Raw genomic sequence first — 18,684 nt, forward strand, 5'->3', positions numbered from 1 at the left:
GCTCCATAATTTACCATTCCCCAGTGTGTCCTAAGCCCTGCCTCCCTCATGGAATTCGGCAGGAAGGCACCATGCTTATCTCAATTTATGACCCACAGCCATGAGCCCCCTTCTGGAGAGGAGGTGCCTTAGGTGCCTAAAGTGTTTCTTGCAAGAACAGTAGCAGTACACCCCTAACTCCACACAATGGCCTAGGGTGAGAGGGGGAAGAGGAGGCCTGCCTTTAGCCGTCCGCACCCAGGCTGTGGGAGACCTCCCCTCCCCTCCCTTCCCCCTGTTCAATTCCATCCTCAGCCTCATGAGGAAAAGGAATTTGAAGAGATGTTTCCCACCTAGGAGGTGAGTACCGTAGTTACTGGACCATAGAGTTTCTCTCTGGCCCAATTAGTGTTTTAACTGTTTAATACAAAGTGGAACAGCTTTAACAAGAGAGACCCATATCAGACTATCCCACAGTCCAGTGGTTAGAGCACTCTCCTAAGAGATGGGAAACCCCTCTTCAAATTCCTTCATCTATCTTCACTTGGTTTGAGGATTGTGCTGGGACTTATGTGCCAGCCTGAGACAGCAGTGTGCATCCCCGGAGGCAGAAACTTAAGCAGCTAGGGAACTTTCTTGGTGAAAATATACGTGCCCAAACTGCCTTAGGCAGTGCAGTTGTAGCTGTGTCAGTCTTTCTCTCCAAGAGATGTTGGGCCGATAAAAGATATTACCTCATCCACCTTATCTCTCTAATTGGCTTAGGCAGTAGCTGACTGGGGGAGAGGGAGTATGTGGATTGTAGTGGCACCTAAATCTACAACTTAGATGCCTAAATCTTTTTTTAAAAAGGAGTACTTGTGGTACCTTAGAGACTAACACAAGTAACTCCTTTTCTTTTTGCGGATACAGACTAACACGATTGCTACTCTGAAACCTAAATCTTTTTGTGATTCTGGGCCTTTGTTCCTACGTTCCCTATTTAAAATGGATGCTATTACCACCTCTTCTCACAGGGGCACTGTGTGAAATTCATTCATGTTTGTGGAGCAGTCAGATACTATGGGGAAGACATCCCAGAAAGGCCGAGGAGGAAATTAATAAAGTTGGATTCAGGTGCAGGATTTGGATGGTGTGTGTTGAAGAAGGCCTCCTTCAATTAAGATGATAAAAAGAAACAGTGAATGTATTCATTCAGTGAATGCAGCAGGGGTTGGTCCAGTCGAAAAAATAGTATGTGAGCATGTAATTAGACTGTATCAGAAAGCATAAGCACAAGGGGGCAACCAGAAGTCTGGCCATGTGTGTGTAAAAACATTTTACACAGATTTCAGAGTAGCAGCCGTGTTAGTCTGTATCCGTAAAAAGAAAAGGGAGGACTTGTGGCACCTTAGAGACTAACAAATTTATTAGAGCATAAGCTTTCATGAGCTACAGCTCACTTGATGCAACCTTCCACAGAAACTTCCTTGTGGCTGGACTTTACAAAAACTAGACAAACCATTTACAACACACACTTTGCTTCTCTACAAAAGAAAAAGGACACTAAACTATCTAAACTACTACATGCCACAAGGGGCCACAACAGTGGTTCCCTTAACCCACCCAGCAATATTGTTAATCTATCCAACTATACTCTTAGCCCAGCAGAAGAATCTATCCTATCTCGGGGCCTCTCCTTCTGTCCCTCCACCCCCACGAACATGATACAGTTCTGTGGTGACCTAAAATCCTATTTTTGATGCCTCCGACACAAGGAATATTTACAACACACCTCTGAACAACATACTAACCCACAGAGAGCTTCCTACCAAGACTACAAAAAGAAGGATTCTGGGTGGACTCCTCCTGAAGGATGAAACAACGACTTGACTTCTACAAAGAGTGCTTCAGCCGACGTGCACGGGCTGAAATTGTGGAAAAGCAGCATCACTTGCCCCATAACCTCAGCCGTGCAGAATACAATGCCATCCACAGCCTCAGAAACAACTCTGACATCATAATCAAAAAGGCTGACAAAGGAGGTGCTGTCGTCATCATGAGTAGGTCGGAATATGAACAAGAGGCTGGTAGGCAGCTCTTCAACACCACTTTCTACAAGCCATTACCCTATGATCCCACTGAGGGTTACCAAAAGAAACTACAGCACTTGCTCAAGAAACTCCCTGAAAAAGCACAAGGACAAATCTGCACAGACACACCCCTGGAACCCCGACTGGGGTATTCTATCTGCTACCCAAGATCCATAAACCTGGAAATCCTGGACGCCCCATCATCTCAGGCATTGGCACCCTGACAGCAGGATTCTCTGGCTGTGTAGACTCCCTCCTCAGACCCTACGCTACCAGCACTCCCAGTTATCTTCGAGACACCACTGACTTCCTGAGGAAACTACAATCCATCGGTGATCTTCCTGAAAACACCATCCTGGCCACTATGGATGTAGAAGCCCTCTACACCAACATTCCACACAAAGATGGACTACAAGCCGTCAGGAACAGTATCCCTGATAATGTCACAGCAAACCTGGTGGCTGAACTTTGTGACTTTGTCCTCACCCATAACAATTTCGCTATTTCACTCTATTTGTGCTACACTGATGACATCTTCATCATCTGGACCCATTGAAAAGAAGCCCTTGAGGAATTCCACCATGATTTCAACAATTTCGATCCCACCATCAACCTCAGCCTGGACCAGTCCACACAAGAGATCCACTTCCTGGACACTATGGTGCTAATAAGCGACGGTCACATAAACACCACCCTATACCGGAAACCTACTGACTGCTATTCCTACCTACATGCCTCCAGCTTTCATCCAGACCACACCACATGATCCATTGTCTACAGCCAAGCTCTACGATACAACCGCATTTGCTCCAATCCCTCAGACAGAGACAAACACCTACAAGATCTCTATCAAGCATTCTTACAACTACAATACCCACCTGCTGAAGTGAAGAAACAGATTGACAGAGCCAGAAGAGTACCCAGAAGTCACCTACTACAGGACAGGCCCAACAAAGAAAATAACAGAACACCACTAACCGTCACCTTCAGTCCCCAACTAAAACCTCTCCAACGCATCATCAGGGATCTACAACCTATCCTGAAGGACGACCCATAACTCTCACAGATCTTGGGAGACAGGCCAGTCCTTGCTTAAAGACAGCCCCCCAACCTGAAGCAAATACTCACCAGCAACCACACATCACACAACAGAACCACTAACCCAGGAACCTATCCTTGCAACAAAGCCCATTGCCAACTGTGTCCACATATCTATTCAGGGGACACCATCATAGGGCCTAATCACATCAGCCACACTATCAGAGGCTCATTCACCTGCACATCTACCAATGTGATATATGCCATCATGTGCCAGCAATGTCCCTCTGCCATGTACATTGGTCAAACTGGACGGTCTCTACGTAGAAGAATAAATGGACACAAATCAGACGTCAAGAATTATAACATTCAAAAACCAGTAGGAGAACACTTCAATCTCTCTGGTCACTCGATTACAGACCTAAAAGTGGCAATACTTCAACAAAAAAACTTCAAAAACAGACTCCAATGAGAGACTGCTGAATTGGAATTAATTTGCAAACTGGATACAATTAACTTAGGCTTGAATAGAGACTGGGAGTGGATGGGTCATTACACAAAGTAAAACTATTTCCCCATGTTTATCCCTGCCCCCCACCCCCCACTGTTCCTCAGACTTTCTTGTTAACTGCTGGAAATGGCCCACCTTGATTATCACTACAAAAGGTCCCTCGCCCCCGCCCCCCGGCTGGTAATAGCTCACCTTACCTGATCAGTCTCGTTACAGTGTGTATGGTAACACCCATTGTTTCATGTACTCTATGTATATAAATCTCCCCACTGTATTTTCCACTGAATGCATCCGATGAAGTGAGCTGTAGCTCACAAAAGCTTATGCTCAAATAAATTGGTTAGTCTCTAAGGTGCCACAAGTCCTCCTTTTCTTTTTGCGAATACAGACTAACACGGCTGCTACTCTGAAATCTAATAAATTTGTTAGTCTCTAACGTGCCACAAGTCCTCCTGTTCTTTTTACACAGAGTTCTTCACCTAAGGCCTCTGTTTTAGTGCAGGGCAAAGCACCAGCCATAGGCAAGAAAAGGCAGGGCAGCGTGGGTGCTGTGGGCCTGGCAATACCCTACGTTTCCCATGAGGGGGCAGCACGCCCCTGTGTTAGGATGCGGCGTGCACAGAGAGGAAGCAAGTGCGGGGCTTGGAAGCGTTGTAAGCAGGCTCGCTCCGGTGCACGCCCCGGGGCCCTCCCTCAGGCAGGGGCTCCGGCTCAGCAGCATCAGGAGGCGCGCGGAGGAGAGTGCGGAGGGCGTTGGAGGCTGGAGCCGGGGAGGTCTGTTCAGGTACAAAGGGCTCCTGGGCTCGGCCGGCCTGCAGGGGCGCTTCCCCCTTTCCACCAAGGAGCCCGGACGCCTGGCTTGGGGGCAGCCGGTGTCGGTGTCTCTGCAGAGGAACGGACGGGACGGGAGGAGCTGCAGTCCTTCGCCGGGACTCAGGAGCGGAAATGAACGCGCAGCTACTAATGCCCGGCGGAGGCAAGCGCGAGGTGTGCGGGGAGAGGTGCCCAGCTTGTCCCCCGGGATCCCCGGCTGGTCAGAGCCTCCCTCCCCCCACTCCCCGCGCGCGATGGTGAAAGTTCCCGCGGGGCCAGAGCCGGGTTCTCAGCTGCAGCCCTGCGGGGTCTGCAAAGCGCGACCCCCGCCTTGCGCCAGCGCTTTGACATTCCCTGGGAGGGCACGGAAAGGGGGGGCGCCCCCTGCCCTCTCCCACCACCCAGCTGTGCCTGAGAGCGGCCCCGGCCACACCCCCGTTTGCACGGGGCAGAGCAGGGTCTCGCCAGGCCTACGCAGCAGGCTGAGACGAGTAGTATTGGTCTGCGTGGTTACTAGAGCACCCTAACCAGCGCGGAGCGGGGCTGCTTTCGGGTTCGCCCCCTTCTAGAGTGTGCGCACTTGTGTCCCCCTCTCTGGTGCTGACAGGTCAAACACAACTGGACTTGAACAACCCCTCTCACTCCCACTTAGTTCTGGCCTTACTGCTTGGTGAAGTGCCTAGGCCAAATTACAGCTGGAAGATGGGATGCAACATAAAAAGGAAAGTGACCTGCTATGTTGGTGCCAAGTTATTGATCATAACTGGGACTGCTTGTCACGCTGTAAAGTTAGTCACTGCTTCAGAGTTGGCGTGATGGGGCCTTTGGGTAATGAGCTCTAGGCCGGCGGACCACAGGACAGAACTCATTGCAGGACAAGAAGCCCTAGATTATACCCTCTTCAAACCATGTCTCTACCTGCGGGGTTTGTAGGCCTCTAGTGCATATCTAGAGGATCAAAATAAGTGCAGTCATAATGTTGGTGGTTAAATTATAACACGTGCTTGATCAGCTCTCTCCCTGCCTACTCTGTGTTTTGTTTTTTAACATTTAAGATCTAGAAAACCTCCCTTCCCAGGACACAACCCAAGGTAGATGGAGAAAGGAATGAGCAGAAAAGAGGAGGCTTGCTCTTTGGTTGGGAAGGGGGGAGATTTTATCTACATAGGAATATCAAACTTTTGCATGATTTTTTTACACATTTAATGTTTTTACTATGGGATTTTTAATGTAGCACTCCATTATTTGTAATTCTGTATTTGGTGAATTATATTACTTATTTGTGTAGCACCCAAAAGTGTTCAAGGAACTTTGCAGAAGGAACAGACCAGCAATAATACCTAGCTCTGGTATAGCACTAGCACTTTTCATCAGCAGATCTCAAAACATGTTTTTATATCATGCTTTAAAAAGGAGGTCAGTATCATTGTCGCCATTTTACTCATGGAGAGATTGCTTGTTCCCCTCCCTGTGCCTGAGAGAGCGAGCTCCCTACCCCAGTCAGTTTACTGCCTGTAGCTTCTAAGGCCCTAATCTTGGCAAGGACTTGCTCATGCGCATAAGTCTCTGAAGGACTGGAGCCTAATTTTAGATATGCTACAATGTGTAAGGTAAAAGGGCATAGACAGATAGGAAGATGTGAGAAGGAACAAGGGTTACAGTAAAAAGATCACACAGTCAGGCCTGCCCAAAGGGGACAATTGCTCAGGGTCCTGGGCAATTTAAAAGGACCCGGGGCCCCTGGCTGCCGCTGCTGCCACTGTGGCAGTGGTGGTGGCAGTGGCCAGGAGCCCTGAGCCCTTTTAAATCACCCAGGCAGGCTGCAGGGCTCAGAGGCGACGCTGGGGTGGGGAGACAGGAAGGGTTGGCCACCCACCTGCCCTCCCCAGATGCCCGCTTGGGCAACTTGTCGACCGCAGCCAGCCCCAGCTGGGGAGTGGAAGGGCAGGGCCAGAGCTGGAAGGGAAGAGGCAGGGCCAGAGCCTCTCTTCTTCCGGCCACGCTGCCCAGTGCAGTGCAGCGGCTGCCCCGGGGGCTCAGCTTGTCTAGGGACAGTGGCCGAGAGAGCTGGAGCCCTTCCTGGCATGCTCAGAGTCAGCTCCTGTCCCCAGAGGCTGAGCCTGGGCAAGGCAGGGAATGGCAACAACGGGCAGCCCTCTCCCTGCCCAGGGTCAGCTTCTGGGGACAGGAGCCAACTCTGAGCATGCCGGGGAGGGCGGGGGAGCCCTGGGTCACTGGCCCACGGTCACCAGAAGCTGAGCCCGGGGCGGGGATGGCCTGCTGCTGCCGCTGCAGCCAGGAGCTCTCCCAGGCAGCTGCTGTGCTGCACCGGGCAGCATCCGGGAGTGGCTCCGGAGCCTGGCTACCAGAAGAGCAGCCGAACAGCCAGGGGGAGCCAGGCCGGCACAGCAGGAGGACAGAGCGCCATGCTCAGCTAACATGGTAGGGGGAGGAGGGGACGGGGAGAGCGCGAGGGCCCCAAGCTGGGGGCAGGGTGGGGAGAAGTCACATGGGAGGTCATGCAGGAGGGGTCACGTGGGGGTGTCACGTGTCCCCCTTCTTAGCTGGTGCCCCCATTTGTGTCCCTCCCGCTAGTTGCCTCTGGCAGGGCCAGCACAGGCGCAGCACTGCCCACACATCAGGCGGACCAGGGGCCCATTGACTGTTCAGCTGTGGGGCCCGGAATTGTTGTCGGTGGGCCTGCCAGTTTAAGCACATGCACATTTTGAATATCGCCGCAATACTGAAACTTGTAACTTATTATCTATTATTGTTTGGGATCCTCATGGATAACACTTCATAATCCTAAACAGGAAAACTATTTTTAAAGCAGAATTTGTCCTTCATTGTTGCAATTTGTTGTCTTTTTTAGAGTTGTGATCATGGCTGTTGACTGGATTGGTTTTTGTTATGCGGCAGTGGTGGCTCTTGGCGGTGTTGTAGGATATACTCGCAAAGGTAAATGTGGGGGTGGCAGGATTTGGAAACAGAGGGATTGATTCTCTACTGCCTTACACCTTGTGAAGTCATTTACACCAATGCAAAGGGGATAAATTGCTCCTAAACCAGAATGATGGTATTTTAAATCCACTTCACGCTAGTGTAAATGGCTACGAGTCAGATCCTGACAAGTAGCTCAGACCAAGTCAGGAAAGAATTACTGCATCTGCTGTCTAGATAAGTGGTGGGCAACCTGCGGCCCATCAGGGTAATCCGCTGGTGGGCCGCGAGACAGTTTGTTTACACTGACCGTCCGCAGGCACGGCTGCCTGCAGCTCCCAGTGGCCGCGGTTCGCCATTCCCAGCCAATGGGAGCTGCAGGAAGCGGCGTGGGCACCCAGGGCTCCACTCCCGCACCCAGCTGTGGTCCCGGCCTTGGCCCCCTTACCCCTGTCCACGTCCCTCCCCTCCTGGAGCCGCGGTCCTGCTCCCTGCCCCAGGTGGGGGAGTGTGGCCGGGGTAAGGGGGGGCACAAGATAAAAGGTTTGGGGATCACTGTTCTGTAGTGATGGAAGAATCCCTTTTGTCTCTGTAGTAAGTGTCTACCCTACATAGGCACAGCGCCGTAGTGTTTCTAGTGTAGACATACCCTAAAACAGAACTCAATAGAGAATCTGGTGTATGGACTTCACAATACCCAGCATTGGAACTTTTATTTATTTATTTATTTTTATTTTCATTTTAGCAGTACTTTTAATGGGTGACACACAGGAGACCATTCTATTCTTGCATATTTTCAATGGTTTCTTCTTTGTATTTGCCCTTCTCCTTGTCAACTTGGCCAGACTTATCAGGCTGTTATACAAGACCTACTCTTTGAAACATTACATAGTAAAAATTATTCTTTTCCAGAGTAATTCATAGCCAAAATGTGGGAAAACTCCAGTTCATCTCAGATTTTAGTTGTAGCAGCAAAGTATACAGTAAATTGTCTAATAATAAGGTATTCTGTAGTCTGTTTTTTTCAGTTGTTTCTCACGTTTTCATTTTCATATTCCTTTAAATGGTTTGCTGCAGGAAGTATAGTGTCTTTGGCTGCTGGTCTCTTCTTTGGTTTGGTGTCTGGTTATGGAGCGTATTGTGTAACACATGACTCCAGAGATGTGAAGATATCATTTTGTAAGTATTAAAATGTGTACAGTTTAAAATAGACTTTTACATTAATTAAAGACTGTTCAAAATACATATTCTGTTTAATTTTTTGCCTCGTATGACACCTCAGTCTTCCTGATAGTTTAACTAGTTAGACACTTTGCTTCAATTTAGTCTTTTAAAGTTGGAGGCTTTATACATACAAAATACAGGTAATAGGATATGACAGAGACTAGATGTTCGACCAACTTCTGTTGGTGGACGGTACAAGCTTTCAAGCTTCACAGAGCTCTTCTTCAAGTCTGGGGAAGGTAACCAGAGTTTCTAAGCTCCACATGCTGCAGGAGGCCACTTAAAATGAAGTGGGCAATTAAGGGCTAGCTCACCTATCTTGTCTCATATCCTGGAACTAACAAGGCTACAACAATGCTGCAGACAGGTAAATGTTCTCTTTACATATACACCTTTACCTTGATATAACGCTGTCCTCGGGAGCCAAAAAATCTTAGTGCGTTATAGGTGAAACCGCGTTACATCGAACTTGCTTTGATCCACTGGAGCGCGCAGCCCCGCCCCCCCCGGAGCTCTGCTTTACCGCATTATATCCGAATTTGTGTTATATCGGGTAACGTTATATTGGGGTAGAGGTGTATTTTAAAAACTCTCTTCTACTGTTAGATTTTTTTTTTTTAAATTGTTTTTGACTGCTTGCAAAGGTCTGAGCCTGCAAAAGCCTACATACATGTTTAACTTTGTGCATGGCAACAGCCCTAGTGAATCTGGAGCTCAATAAGATGATGTATGTCTGATAAAGCTAAGCATGTGCATAAGTTTTTACAGGATCTAGGTCTAAAAAACAATAGTCACAACTATCTCCATCTCCAACTCTGATTGTAATAAGGGTATCCTATAATAAATGGTAATGCAGGGGTCAGCAGTCTTTCAGAAGTGGTGTGCCGAGTCTTCATTTATTCACTCTGATTTAAGGTTTCGCATGACAGCGTATTGCTGTCATGCGTTTTTAACGTTTTTAGAAGGTCTCTTTATATAAATCTATAATATATAACTAAACTATTGTTGTATGTAAAGTAGATAAGGGAAAATGTTTAAGAAGCTTCATTTAAAGTTAAATTAAAATGCAGAGCCCCCCGGACTGGTGGCCAGGACCCGGGCAGTGTGAGTGCCACTGAAAATCAGCTCGCGTGCCGTTTTGGCACACGTACCATAGGTTGCCTACCCCTGGGTAATGCTCTGCTAGGAAACCAGGATAGTAGCACTCTTACTTTTTACATGGGTGGGAAATTATACCATACAAACACGAAAGGCATGTGTTACCAGATTTGCCCGTTACTTTGGGATATGTTCATTTATGAGGTAACTCTTTGGGGTGGGGTATTCTGTAATTCTATCAATGTACTGCTTGTGTTTTCATCCGGAGCTCTACTTCTCCCTCCTGCAAGTTCCCTCCCAATGGAGCTCTCCTGCAAGGACCTAGGTTCCCCAGTGCTGGGTTCCTCCTGCCCCAGAACCAGTTGAACACACACATACATTAACAGAGCACATCTGAGCGGACTGGGTCAATCAGCACTCCCAAGCCTACCCCTTATGTCCCTGGACTCAGCAGGCTGGGTCGAACAGCACTTCCAGGCTGATACCCTCATATGCCACACGTTGTGGCGGGGGGGAAGCAACCAGCTTAATCATAAAAGTTATTTATTGCCAAGTAATAACCATACAAGGAGAGCCAAACAAACAAAACAGTTACAGTAAATCTATCTTAAATTTGATTACAAAAGTCAGGTTTAGAAAACTATAACTGATCACACAAGTCAGGGTTAGAAACCTATACCTGGAATAGGAAAAAACAAAAACAAAAAAACCCGGTAGAGAGAGAGAGAGTTGGGTTCTCACCACTCTGTGAAGCTTGAACTGGTCAGGGTTCCCAGGTGGTGGTGGTGGTAGCTGAGGGTCCAGAGTGCTGGAGACAGGCAGAGCCCCCAGCACAGTCAGTGAGGAGAAGATGAAGTCCCAATAGAACTGTTGCAGATTTTGGATCCAGGTATCAGAACCCTTATTTGAGCGTGGGTAGGGGTTTTTGTAGGGAAATGACGATGATTCAAGGGAGAACACTAGATTTGTTTATGGGTAAACTGGTGGCTCAAGGGAGTATACCAATGTTGTTTGTTCAGGCTAGACAATAGGAACTGATCATTCCTGGCTATGGGCGGTGTTCCTTCGAGGGAGCTCACAATGCAATTAAGCAGCTTCAGTATTTTGGATACCAATCAAGGATTTATTACAAGAATTCGTCTGATAACTACTGAGCTGGGTGTGTGCAGGTGTGGGTTTCATTAACATCTGGAGCAGAGATACCCCATCATGCAGTGCTTCCCTGCTTTTCTGGTCCCAGAGTTCAGTGTGGTTCTTGCCTTCAAATCTCTGTTCTCTATTCTATATGCTAATAGAGATGCCTCCCTATCCTATCCTCGATGCAGTTGAGGCTAGGGGAGTTGCCTTAATCCTGTCACCCTTGTTCCAGAGGGGTTTAGGTGTGTCTCTCACTGCCTTCTCATTGCTTTTTGTAAGTCTCTTTCTTCTGATTGGTTTTGGTTCAAGCAGAGACTATGGAGGGGTGGGGGGGAGATGTCCTTCGTGAGTCAGGCAGGCTGGGTACTGGGCCTGATTTCACAAGAACACAGAGCTGACAGAGAACATGAGTTTCCATCTTCAGTGTTTTTATACATTGTATACGATGTCCTGACTTCCTTGAACTCTTGAATTCAGATTTCTGTGACTGGAGCAGCTGTGAGAATTTAGGCCTAAATATTCAGAAATAGTCCATCGTTTCTGAGTGCCCAATTTGAGACACCTGAAGCCTGATTTTTCTTAGGTGGCTGAGTGCCTACAGCTCCCACTGGCTTCACTTGGAGCTGGGGGTGCTCAGCACCTATGAAAATTGGACCCAAGGTGTCTCAGCATTCTTGAATAATCCAGGCACGGGTGCCTCGTCAGTAGAGCCTTTATGCAATGGACACGCTTTTTAACCTGGAATGGTGGTAAGTATATTCAGGGCTAGAGGGGAAGCTCATGTGATGGAGCAGTCTTGTTTTTGCTGAGGCACATGCCTGAGGTCAGATTATGGGAGCATAAAAGAAAAGCGGTGATTAGAAATCACTTTTGCTTCATTGCTCAGTGAGTGCATGCTTAGTGAGTGGAATTTTATGATCTGTGTGTAGCTGTCAGAACTTGTCTTAGTATTGTGGGATGAGCCTAAAGAACAAGTTTATGCTCCCTTCCCAAGCAGATTCTTGTCCACTGTGACTGCACTGCTGTGCATAGGGCTGGCTTGTGGGTTCTGGAAAGGGATACTTTGGGTTGCTCCATAATAAAAGAGGAGGAATTTAGCTTCACTGCCAGCTGCAGGAGAAGTAGAGGCCTGCTACCTATGGTGAGACCCCTGTTCTTGCCGACACTTAAAAATTATTTCAAGTGATAGTTCTTCATCTCCCCCCACCCTCCCAAATAGCTGTCTGTATTTTCTGGTGAATCTTTCCATTCATATAGCATTCTACTAATGTATCAAAAACCCCTATGATAGACAGTTAAGGATACATTGGCATTTCCATTTTACAGATGGGGAAAGAGTGGTAGGAGCATTGTATGCTTCCCACAGTAGCCTTAATTATGCCAGTGTTGGAGTTGGGGTTAGAACCTATATTACGCTGCATCAGATACCCTATCACACTACTGAGCTATCCCATCTCTTTTAGGCCAATATGTGGCATTGTCCAATGTCAGAGGAACTAGCTGGGCTGGAACTTTTGGCTCCCCTGATGCCATTAGTGGCAACTCAGATGGCACTGCCCCTCACAGCCAAGAATTGGTGTCAGGTCTGCCCCCCGTGAACCAAAGAGCCTGGGGCAATGTCATAGGCCACATCAATAGCAACGTTCTTTAAGGAAAATATGTGACAAGCAGCTGTTTATATTTTCAAGGCAAACTTTGCAACTAAAAGATTTAACTTTTTTTTATTGAAAGTAGAGATTAGCCTGAGCATTTATAGGTTCCTGAAACTGGGGGTTGGGAAAGGAGCTATAATGGTATATGATGCGGGGATTTGTGAGGCAGTGTTCAGTCAACTGGTACAATGTGTAGTGGCTTATACAACTCTCCTGATCGCTCTTTGCATGCAAATGTAGTGGAATAATTCACACTGTTTGACAGCGTTACAAGTGTCTGCAAAGTAAGATTCTGCATGTTTCTATATTTAGAAATGTTACTTACAGCTGAGAAAATCAGAGTACTGTATTTTGAAAGATTTTTGGGACTGTAGGTTAAATTAACAATGCACACTTGTTCCATCTCTAGATCTCAAAATACTTGACAAAGGAGGTAAGCATCATTACCCCCATTTTACAGATGGGGAAACTGAGGCACAAGGAGTTGCCAAGTGTTAACTAGCAATCTAGTGACAAGAACCCCGGTCTCCTGAGTTCTAGTCTGGTGCTTTATCCGTTAGGCCATACATGTAGCTTGGTGCAGTATGCTGTTAGACCAGGGAGAGTTCTATCACATACACTTTTCACTACCTTCTGCTGTGAAACTTTATTTGGTAGTCCTTTGATAAGTAACCACAATCTTGAAAATTCCACTGATGAATAGTGTTGGGGAAAACAGTAAATATGGTGTTGATTTGTCTGTTACAGTTTCAGCTTTTATTCTGACCATTGTAATGGGAATGAGGTTCAAGAGATCCAAGAAACTAATTCCGGGTGGACTAATAGCTGGTTTAAGGTAGGTGTGTATATTTATGTTCAGTTCCTGCTGCAATGATTTCAGCCTATTTCAAATGGTAGCCAGTTGACATCCAATCCAAGAACATGGTGATTGAAGTTGTTACTATCCAGTGATTGTTAGATGGGCTAAATGAAATGACCATGAAGTCCAGTTTCCAGTAGACAGCTGTCCACAAAAAACGCACATCTGATATAATTGGGAGCCTCAGAAAAGAGGATACTAACAGTTAGGTATCAGTGTGTATTGATTGAAGGCCTTAAAAAGTACGTGAGGTAATTATGTGCCAAAGTTTTCAAACAGGAATACTTAAATTTGGGCTCTTAAGTTCATATTCAGTGACCTAAAGAAAAATGGCCTGGCTTTTCAGAAGTTGTGAGCAAATTTCACTGTAGTCCATGGAAGATGTAGGTGCGTTGAAAATAAGGCTACTTTTATTTAGTTGTCTTGATTTAGGTAGCCAGGTTTGAAAATTTTAGCCAGTATTACTGCATATGATGACTCAACTGTTTCATTCTCTGCTGCTGTTCTTTATTTTTACATATAAAGAACAATTTCCATATTTATTCCCTAATTTGGTTCCATAGTAATTCCAAAGTTATTCTCTGTGACTCCATCTCGCAAAACATTTTTCAGTTTGTAGGTAAATTGTTTTTCTAACTGTTCATACTGCAAGATGAATGTGCAAATCAATTTTTTCCTACATTTTACATCATCCTTATTGAATGATTTAGCTGTGAGAACTTTCATTGATGGTGCATGCAATAGAATAAAAAATATCCTCCTTTCTCGGAGTTATAGTGTCTGTGCATGGCTAACAAAGATACGCATCAACCAAACTGTCAGCTTGGTTCTCCTGGTAGAATCTTCAGTAGGGATTCATAAATTTTAAGGCCCCAAGTAAATATTATGATCATAACACAAGCCACAGAATTTCACCCAGTAATTCCTGCCACAAACCCTTAACTTCTGGCGGAGCTAAAGTATTGTCAAGTGATGTAAGATGCAGAAAGTATTCGGATCGATATTCAGGTCCTAGGCTGAATTTGCAGGGAAGATACTTAGAAATATCTTTTTAACTTGTAAAAAGAAATTGTATATGTTGTCACTGAGAGAATAAATATGGAAGTCTGGTGTCACTCTTCTGACAATAACTGCATTTCATGCATGCAGGCCATGAATAAAACAATCCCCTTAGATTAATTATGGTGTCTTCATTAACATCTAGTACAGAACTCTTTGTACGGCTAAACCAGCTCACCGCTAAAACTAAAAATACTGGATGAAATTCTGCTCTGAATTCACTGGGGCTACCCAGAGTGCAAGTCAAGACTAAGACGGTGTTTCAAAATGGAACCATTGCTGGCAACTGTTATCAGCAAACTTTGCAAGTGAGCTAGTGCAAATGCAAGTGTAGATAAGGTGAAACCATGTTGAGCATCATTTCAACTAACTGTTGTAAACAACGGCTCCATTTCCAGGTGCAGACGCAGCCAAATATTCTGTTTTAACCCATATAGGGTTAAAAGGTACTTAAGCGTTTCACACCACTCTTAATTAAATCTTCCTTGTAGCAACTCTGTGTTGGACTGTGCCTTTTACTGTATTTATTGAAACACTGTGAAGACTATTTCAGTTAGAACATGTACTTTATGCCTGGACATGAGCACTTTGTCTGGAAATCATTAAAACATGCGAAAGAATTCTGGTAACTTTGAAACCTAGAACACACTGGAAAAGCAATTCAGTATTTTTGTTTTCAAAATCTCTCCATCTAATGGATCAAAACTTAGAAGAGTGGTGTCTCCAATCATGTATACCTTAATTATATTCATATAACTCAGGGGTGGGCAAACTTTTTGGCCCGAGGGCCACATCGGGGGTACAAAACTGTATGGAGGGCTGGGTAGGGAAGGCTGTGCCTCCCCAAACAGCCTGGCCCCGGCCCCTTTCTTCCCCCTTCCACTTCCCACCCCCTGACTGCTCCCCTCAGAACCCCTGACCCATCCAACGCTCCTTGTCCCCTGACAGCCCCCTCCCGGGACCCCCGCTCCTAACCGCCCCCTGAGATCCCACCACCTATCCAACCCGCCAATCAAACCCCCCCTGCTCCTTGTCCCCTGACTGCCCCGACCCCTATCCACACCCCCATCCAACGCCCCCCCGTTCCCTGACTGCCACTTCTCCGCCCCATCCAACCACTCCCTGTCGTCTGCCCCTTATCCAACCCCCTCCCCGCCCCCTGACCATGCCAGAGCAAGTCACGCCGCTGCACTGCCTGGCGGGAGCTCAGCCCCGCCGCCCAGAGCGCTGGCGGTGTGGCGAGCTGCGGGGCAGAGGGAACAGTGGGGGCGGGGCCGGGGGCTAGCCTCTCTGGCCGGGAGCTCAGGGGCCAGGCAGGATGGTCCCGCCAGCCATAGTTTGCCCACCTCTGATATAACTCCATTCACACAGTTATAGGTGACAGGAGAATCAGGCCCAAAAGATCTAGAAGATTGCGCTTTCTAGAACCCATAAGTCCCGATTCTCACTAGTGTTATATTGGTGTAATTTCACAGACATCTTCCAAGGTATGCTGGTATACAACTGGTAAATGCAGTGGAGAACCAGACTCCAGAAATATTTTAAAAGATTTTAGGCTCCAGATTCTTTCATCTATACCCAATAGCAAATTCAGGAATGGGCTTTATGCTATTTGATTGTTCATACCCAAACTTTGTGTTTTTTACTTTTGTTCTGTGTTTTGATGCAGCCTTTTGATGATTTTGAGATTGGTTTTTCTGCTGCTGTAAGAGACAACAGCAACTAAGGACTGAAGTAGGAGGATCATTTCCCTTCAACAAGCAGACAAGCTATTTGTACTTGAAGTATGTCTGTCTGGTTTTTGTTTTTTTTTTTTCACTGTAAAAGTTAACAAATACATCTGAAATTTAATTCCTCAAAGTTTTTTCATATTTTGAAAGCTTTTTCAATTAAACAAGAAGGTTTTTGATAGTTTGTATCATTGTTTTCATTTAAGCAATTTATTGGCTGGATTTTTTTTTCCAGAGGTGCTGAGGGGGCATAGCACCACAAAGAAATCAGTGGAAGTTAGAAATGTTCTGCCCCTTTGAAACTTGAGCTATGTTTGGATGTGTCACTAAACTAAAAAGGGGTATAGTATTAAACCATAATCTTGTAAGCTTCTAATATCAAGTAATCAATAGAAGCTCGACATAACATGCAAACTAAAGTCTTGTCAATATTGATCATGTAATGCACTGTGTTTTATCAAAATCACTAACAGATGAGGGTATATGCTTCTGCTCCATATTGCACTGGAATATATTTTGTTTCCAAACATGTAAATATCTTCTTCCACTGGATAGAGAATGTATAAATTGTTACCAGTAATCAAATAAAAGATGGAACATTTAAAGCAGTTTCTCTTTTAATCTTTCATGTTGACCAACAAACTCCAGAGACCATTATTTGTAGTGTCACCTGTGAATGGAAGAGTTTTGATTGGTAGCTGTGTACACCTTACCTACTAAGAGTGCAATTCAGTAAGGTGCCCTCAACTTCTATTGAAATCAATGGAAGTTGAAGAATGCTGAACGTTTTGCAGGATTGGGTCCTAAAAATCTCACTTCCAAACAAAACGTGCCCAGTTTGCAGTTGTGATATGAAGCTGACTCTCAGAATTGAGTGGAGCTGCACAGGGATTCACCTCTTTACAATAACACTCCTGCACCAGCGTCTGGATATTTCCAGCAGCTAATTGTAGTTGGCTTCTGGCTGATCAGCGAGGACTGCAGCTCTCCCTGTAGCTTCAAGGGATGACTGACTGGCCTTGTCCTAGCTCTTCATAGGGCAACTTTGCTACTTGTTTCTTGAACATTTGAGGAGGTGCCAGTAACACTGTGCCTCCCTCTTCGCCACATGCAGTAGGGGTTCCTGGGAAGGGGAAGGAAGGCAGAACTCCTGTTCCTCAGAAAGATTGGTTGAGAAGACTATAATTAGTACCACTGTGTTTTTTCGTTTAATGTGGTTAGAACAGCAGTTCTCAAACTATGGGTCCCAACCCCATTTGAATGGGTTTGCCAGGGCTGGCTTAGACTTGCCGGGGCCCAGGGGTTTGACACTCCTAGATCTTAGACTAATATCTGTGAACACAGACAGTGTGTGTTGCTTCTGCCTAGCCAGATGCGTTTGTTAGTACAATGGGAACAGATAAGAACAGCTACAGTGTTAGTGGGCACGGTGGGAGTATAATATACGAGTGCATACTTTTAGACTGCCTCAACTCCTATCTCAAGGCAAGGTCAAGCAACCAGCTGGGAAGGGCAAGGGAGGATGTGTGTTGGGGGGAGCGAGGGGCAGACATAAACACTAAAAGCCAAAGAAAAGCCTGGCCTTGGCCAGTACACAACCTCACTCCTTACCCCTCCCATGGGATACAAAAGAGGTGGGAGGAAGACCTCCCTCCCACCCCAGACTCATGACCCTTCAAAATGGAACATGACCATAAGTTGTAAGGGGTGGCATTGCACGTATATTTGGGCCTGCTAAGGAGGAGGAGGTGGAAATGAGGAACAGAGACACAGGCAAGGCTCTGTAGCATCAGAGCTGGGAAGGGGGCTACTATGTAAATGCTTTGCAGCATCAGAGCTGGGAATGGAACACTGAGAAACAGACTCTGCGGTCTTGAAGAGCTATGGATATGCTTGCTTACAACTAAACCCAATAAACATCGCATTGCCAGCACTTCCGACTTCTGGTCTTCTGATTTTTGTCTGCGTGACAGGAACCAGGGGAGGAGGTGAAGGGAAAGCCCGCTAACACTCAAGGTACAGGCCTCGTGCCTGGTGCTGAGGCCCTTGGTCTTCTGCTTTGGACCCCATCCCTAAGGCGGAGGGGGCTTGGGTGGGCTCAGGCTTTGGTCTTCCCTGCTGGGGTCATGTAGTAATTTTTATTGTCAGAAGGGGGTTGCGGTGTAATGAAGTTTGAGAACCCCTGGATTAGAACAGTGGATGAAAAGGGTTTAGGTGTTGCTTGTTTCCATGCAATACTCAGAGCTGTGCATTCTCTCCTGCAACTAGGAGCCTAAGTCAGGTCAGACATTTCTCAAAAAAACACCACACATGCCAGTTACCCCAACCTCCACCCCATTGTAGCTACTAGGTCTCTAAGATCCTTGTTTTCGAATCCCACTTCTGCCTGCTTTGGGGCAAGGACTTGAAGTTGGGTCTCCCACATCCCAGGGGAGTGCCCTGACCACCAGGATACAGTGTCCATCTCTCTCTCTGACCTAGTGAAAATTTATTGATACAGAGTGGAACAACTTCAATAGGGAGATCAAGATTCAGCCCATAATACCCAGGGGCTAGGATACTGGAGAACTGG

At 46.4% G+C, this 18,684-nt stretch overlaps 1 protein-coding gene across 4 annotated transcripts; it reads left to right on the top strand.

Annotated features, from left to right (window-relative positions):
* The first annotated feature begins 4,157 nt into the window (after positions 1–4,157).
* On the top strand, positions 4,158–16,717 carry TMEM14A (transmembrane protein 14A). Of its 4 annotated transcripts, none has more exons than XM_037894199.2 (5): positions 4,158–4,384; positions 7,286–7,371; positions 8,431–8,532; positions 13,212–13,299; positions 16,052–16,717. In XM_037894199.2, exons 1-5 carry the CDS (start codon positions 4,179–4,181, stop codon positions 16,089–16,091), a joined length of 522 nt encoding a protein of 173 aa, XP_037750127.1. In that variant the 5' UTR covers positions 4,158–4,178; the 3' UTR covers positions 16,092–16,717. The 4 variants fall into 4 exon arrangements, with proteins under 4 accessions (XP_037750127.1, XP_043398294.1, XP_037750128.1 ...); XM_043542359.1 differs by having other exon boundaries at positions 4,164–4,384; positions 14,533–16,717; XM_037894200.2 differs by lacking the exon at positions 4,158–4,384 and adding an exon at positions 4,395–4,587.
* Positions 16,718–18,684: the final 1,967 nt, after the last annotated feature.

Source organism: Chelonia mydas, chromosome 3, assembly GCF_015237465.2.
Source record: "Chelonia mydas isolate rCheMyd1 chromosome 3, rCheMyd1.pri.v2, whole genome shotgun sequence".
Lineage (NCBI taxonomy): Eukaryota > Metazoa > Chordata > Testudines > Cheloniidae > Chelonia > Chelonia mydas.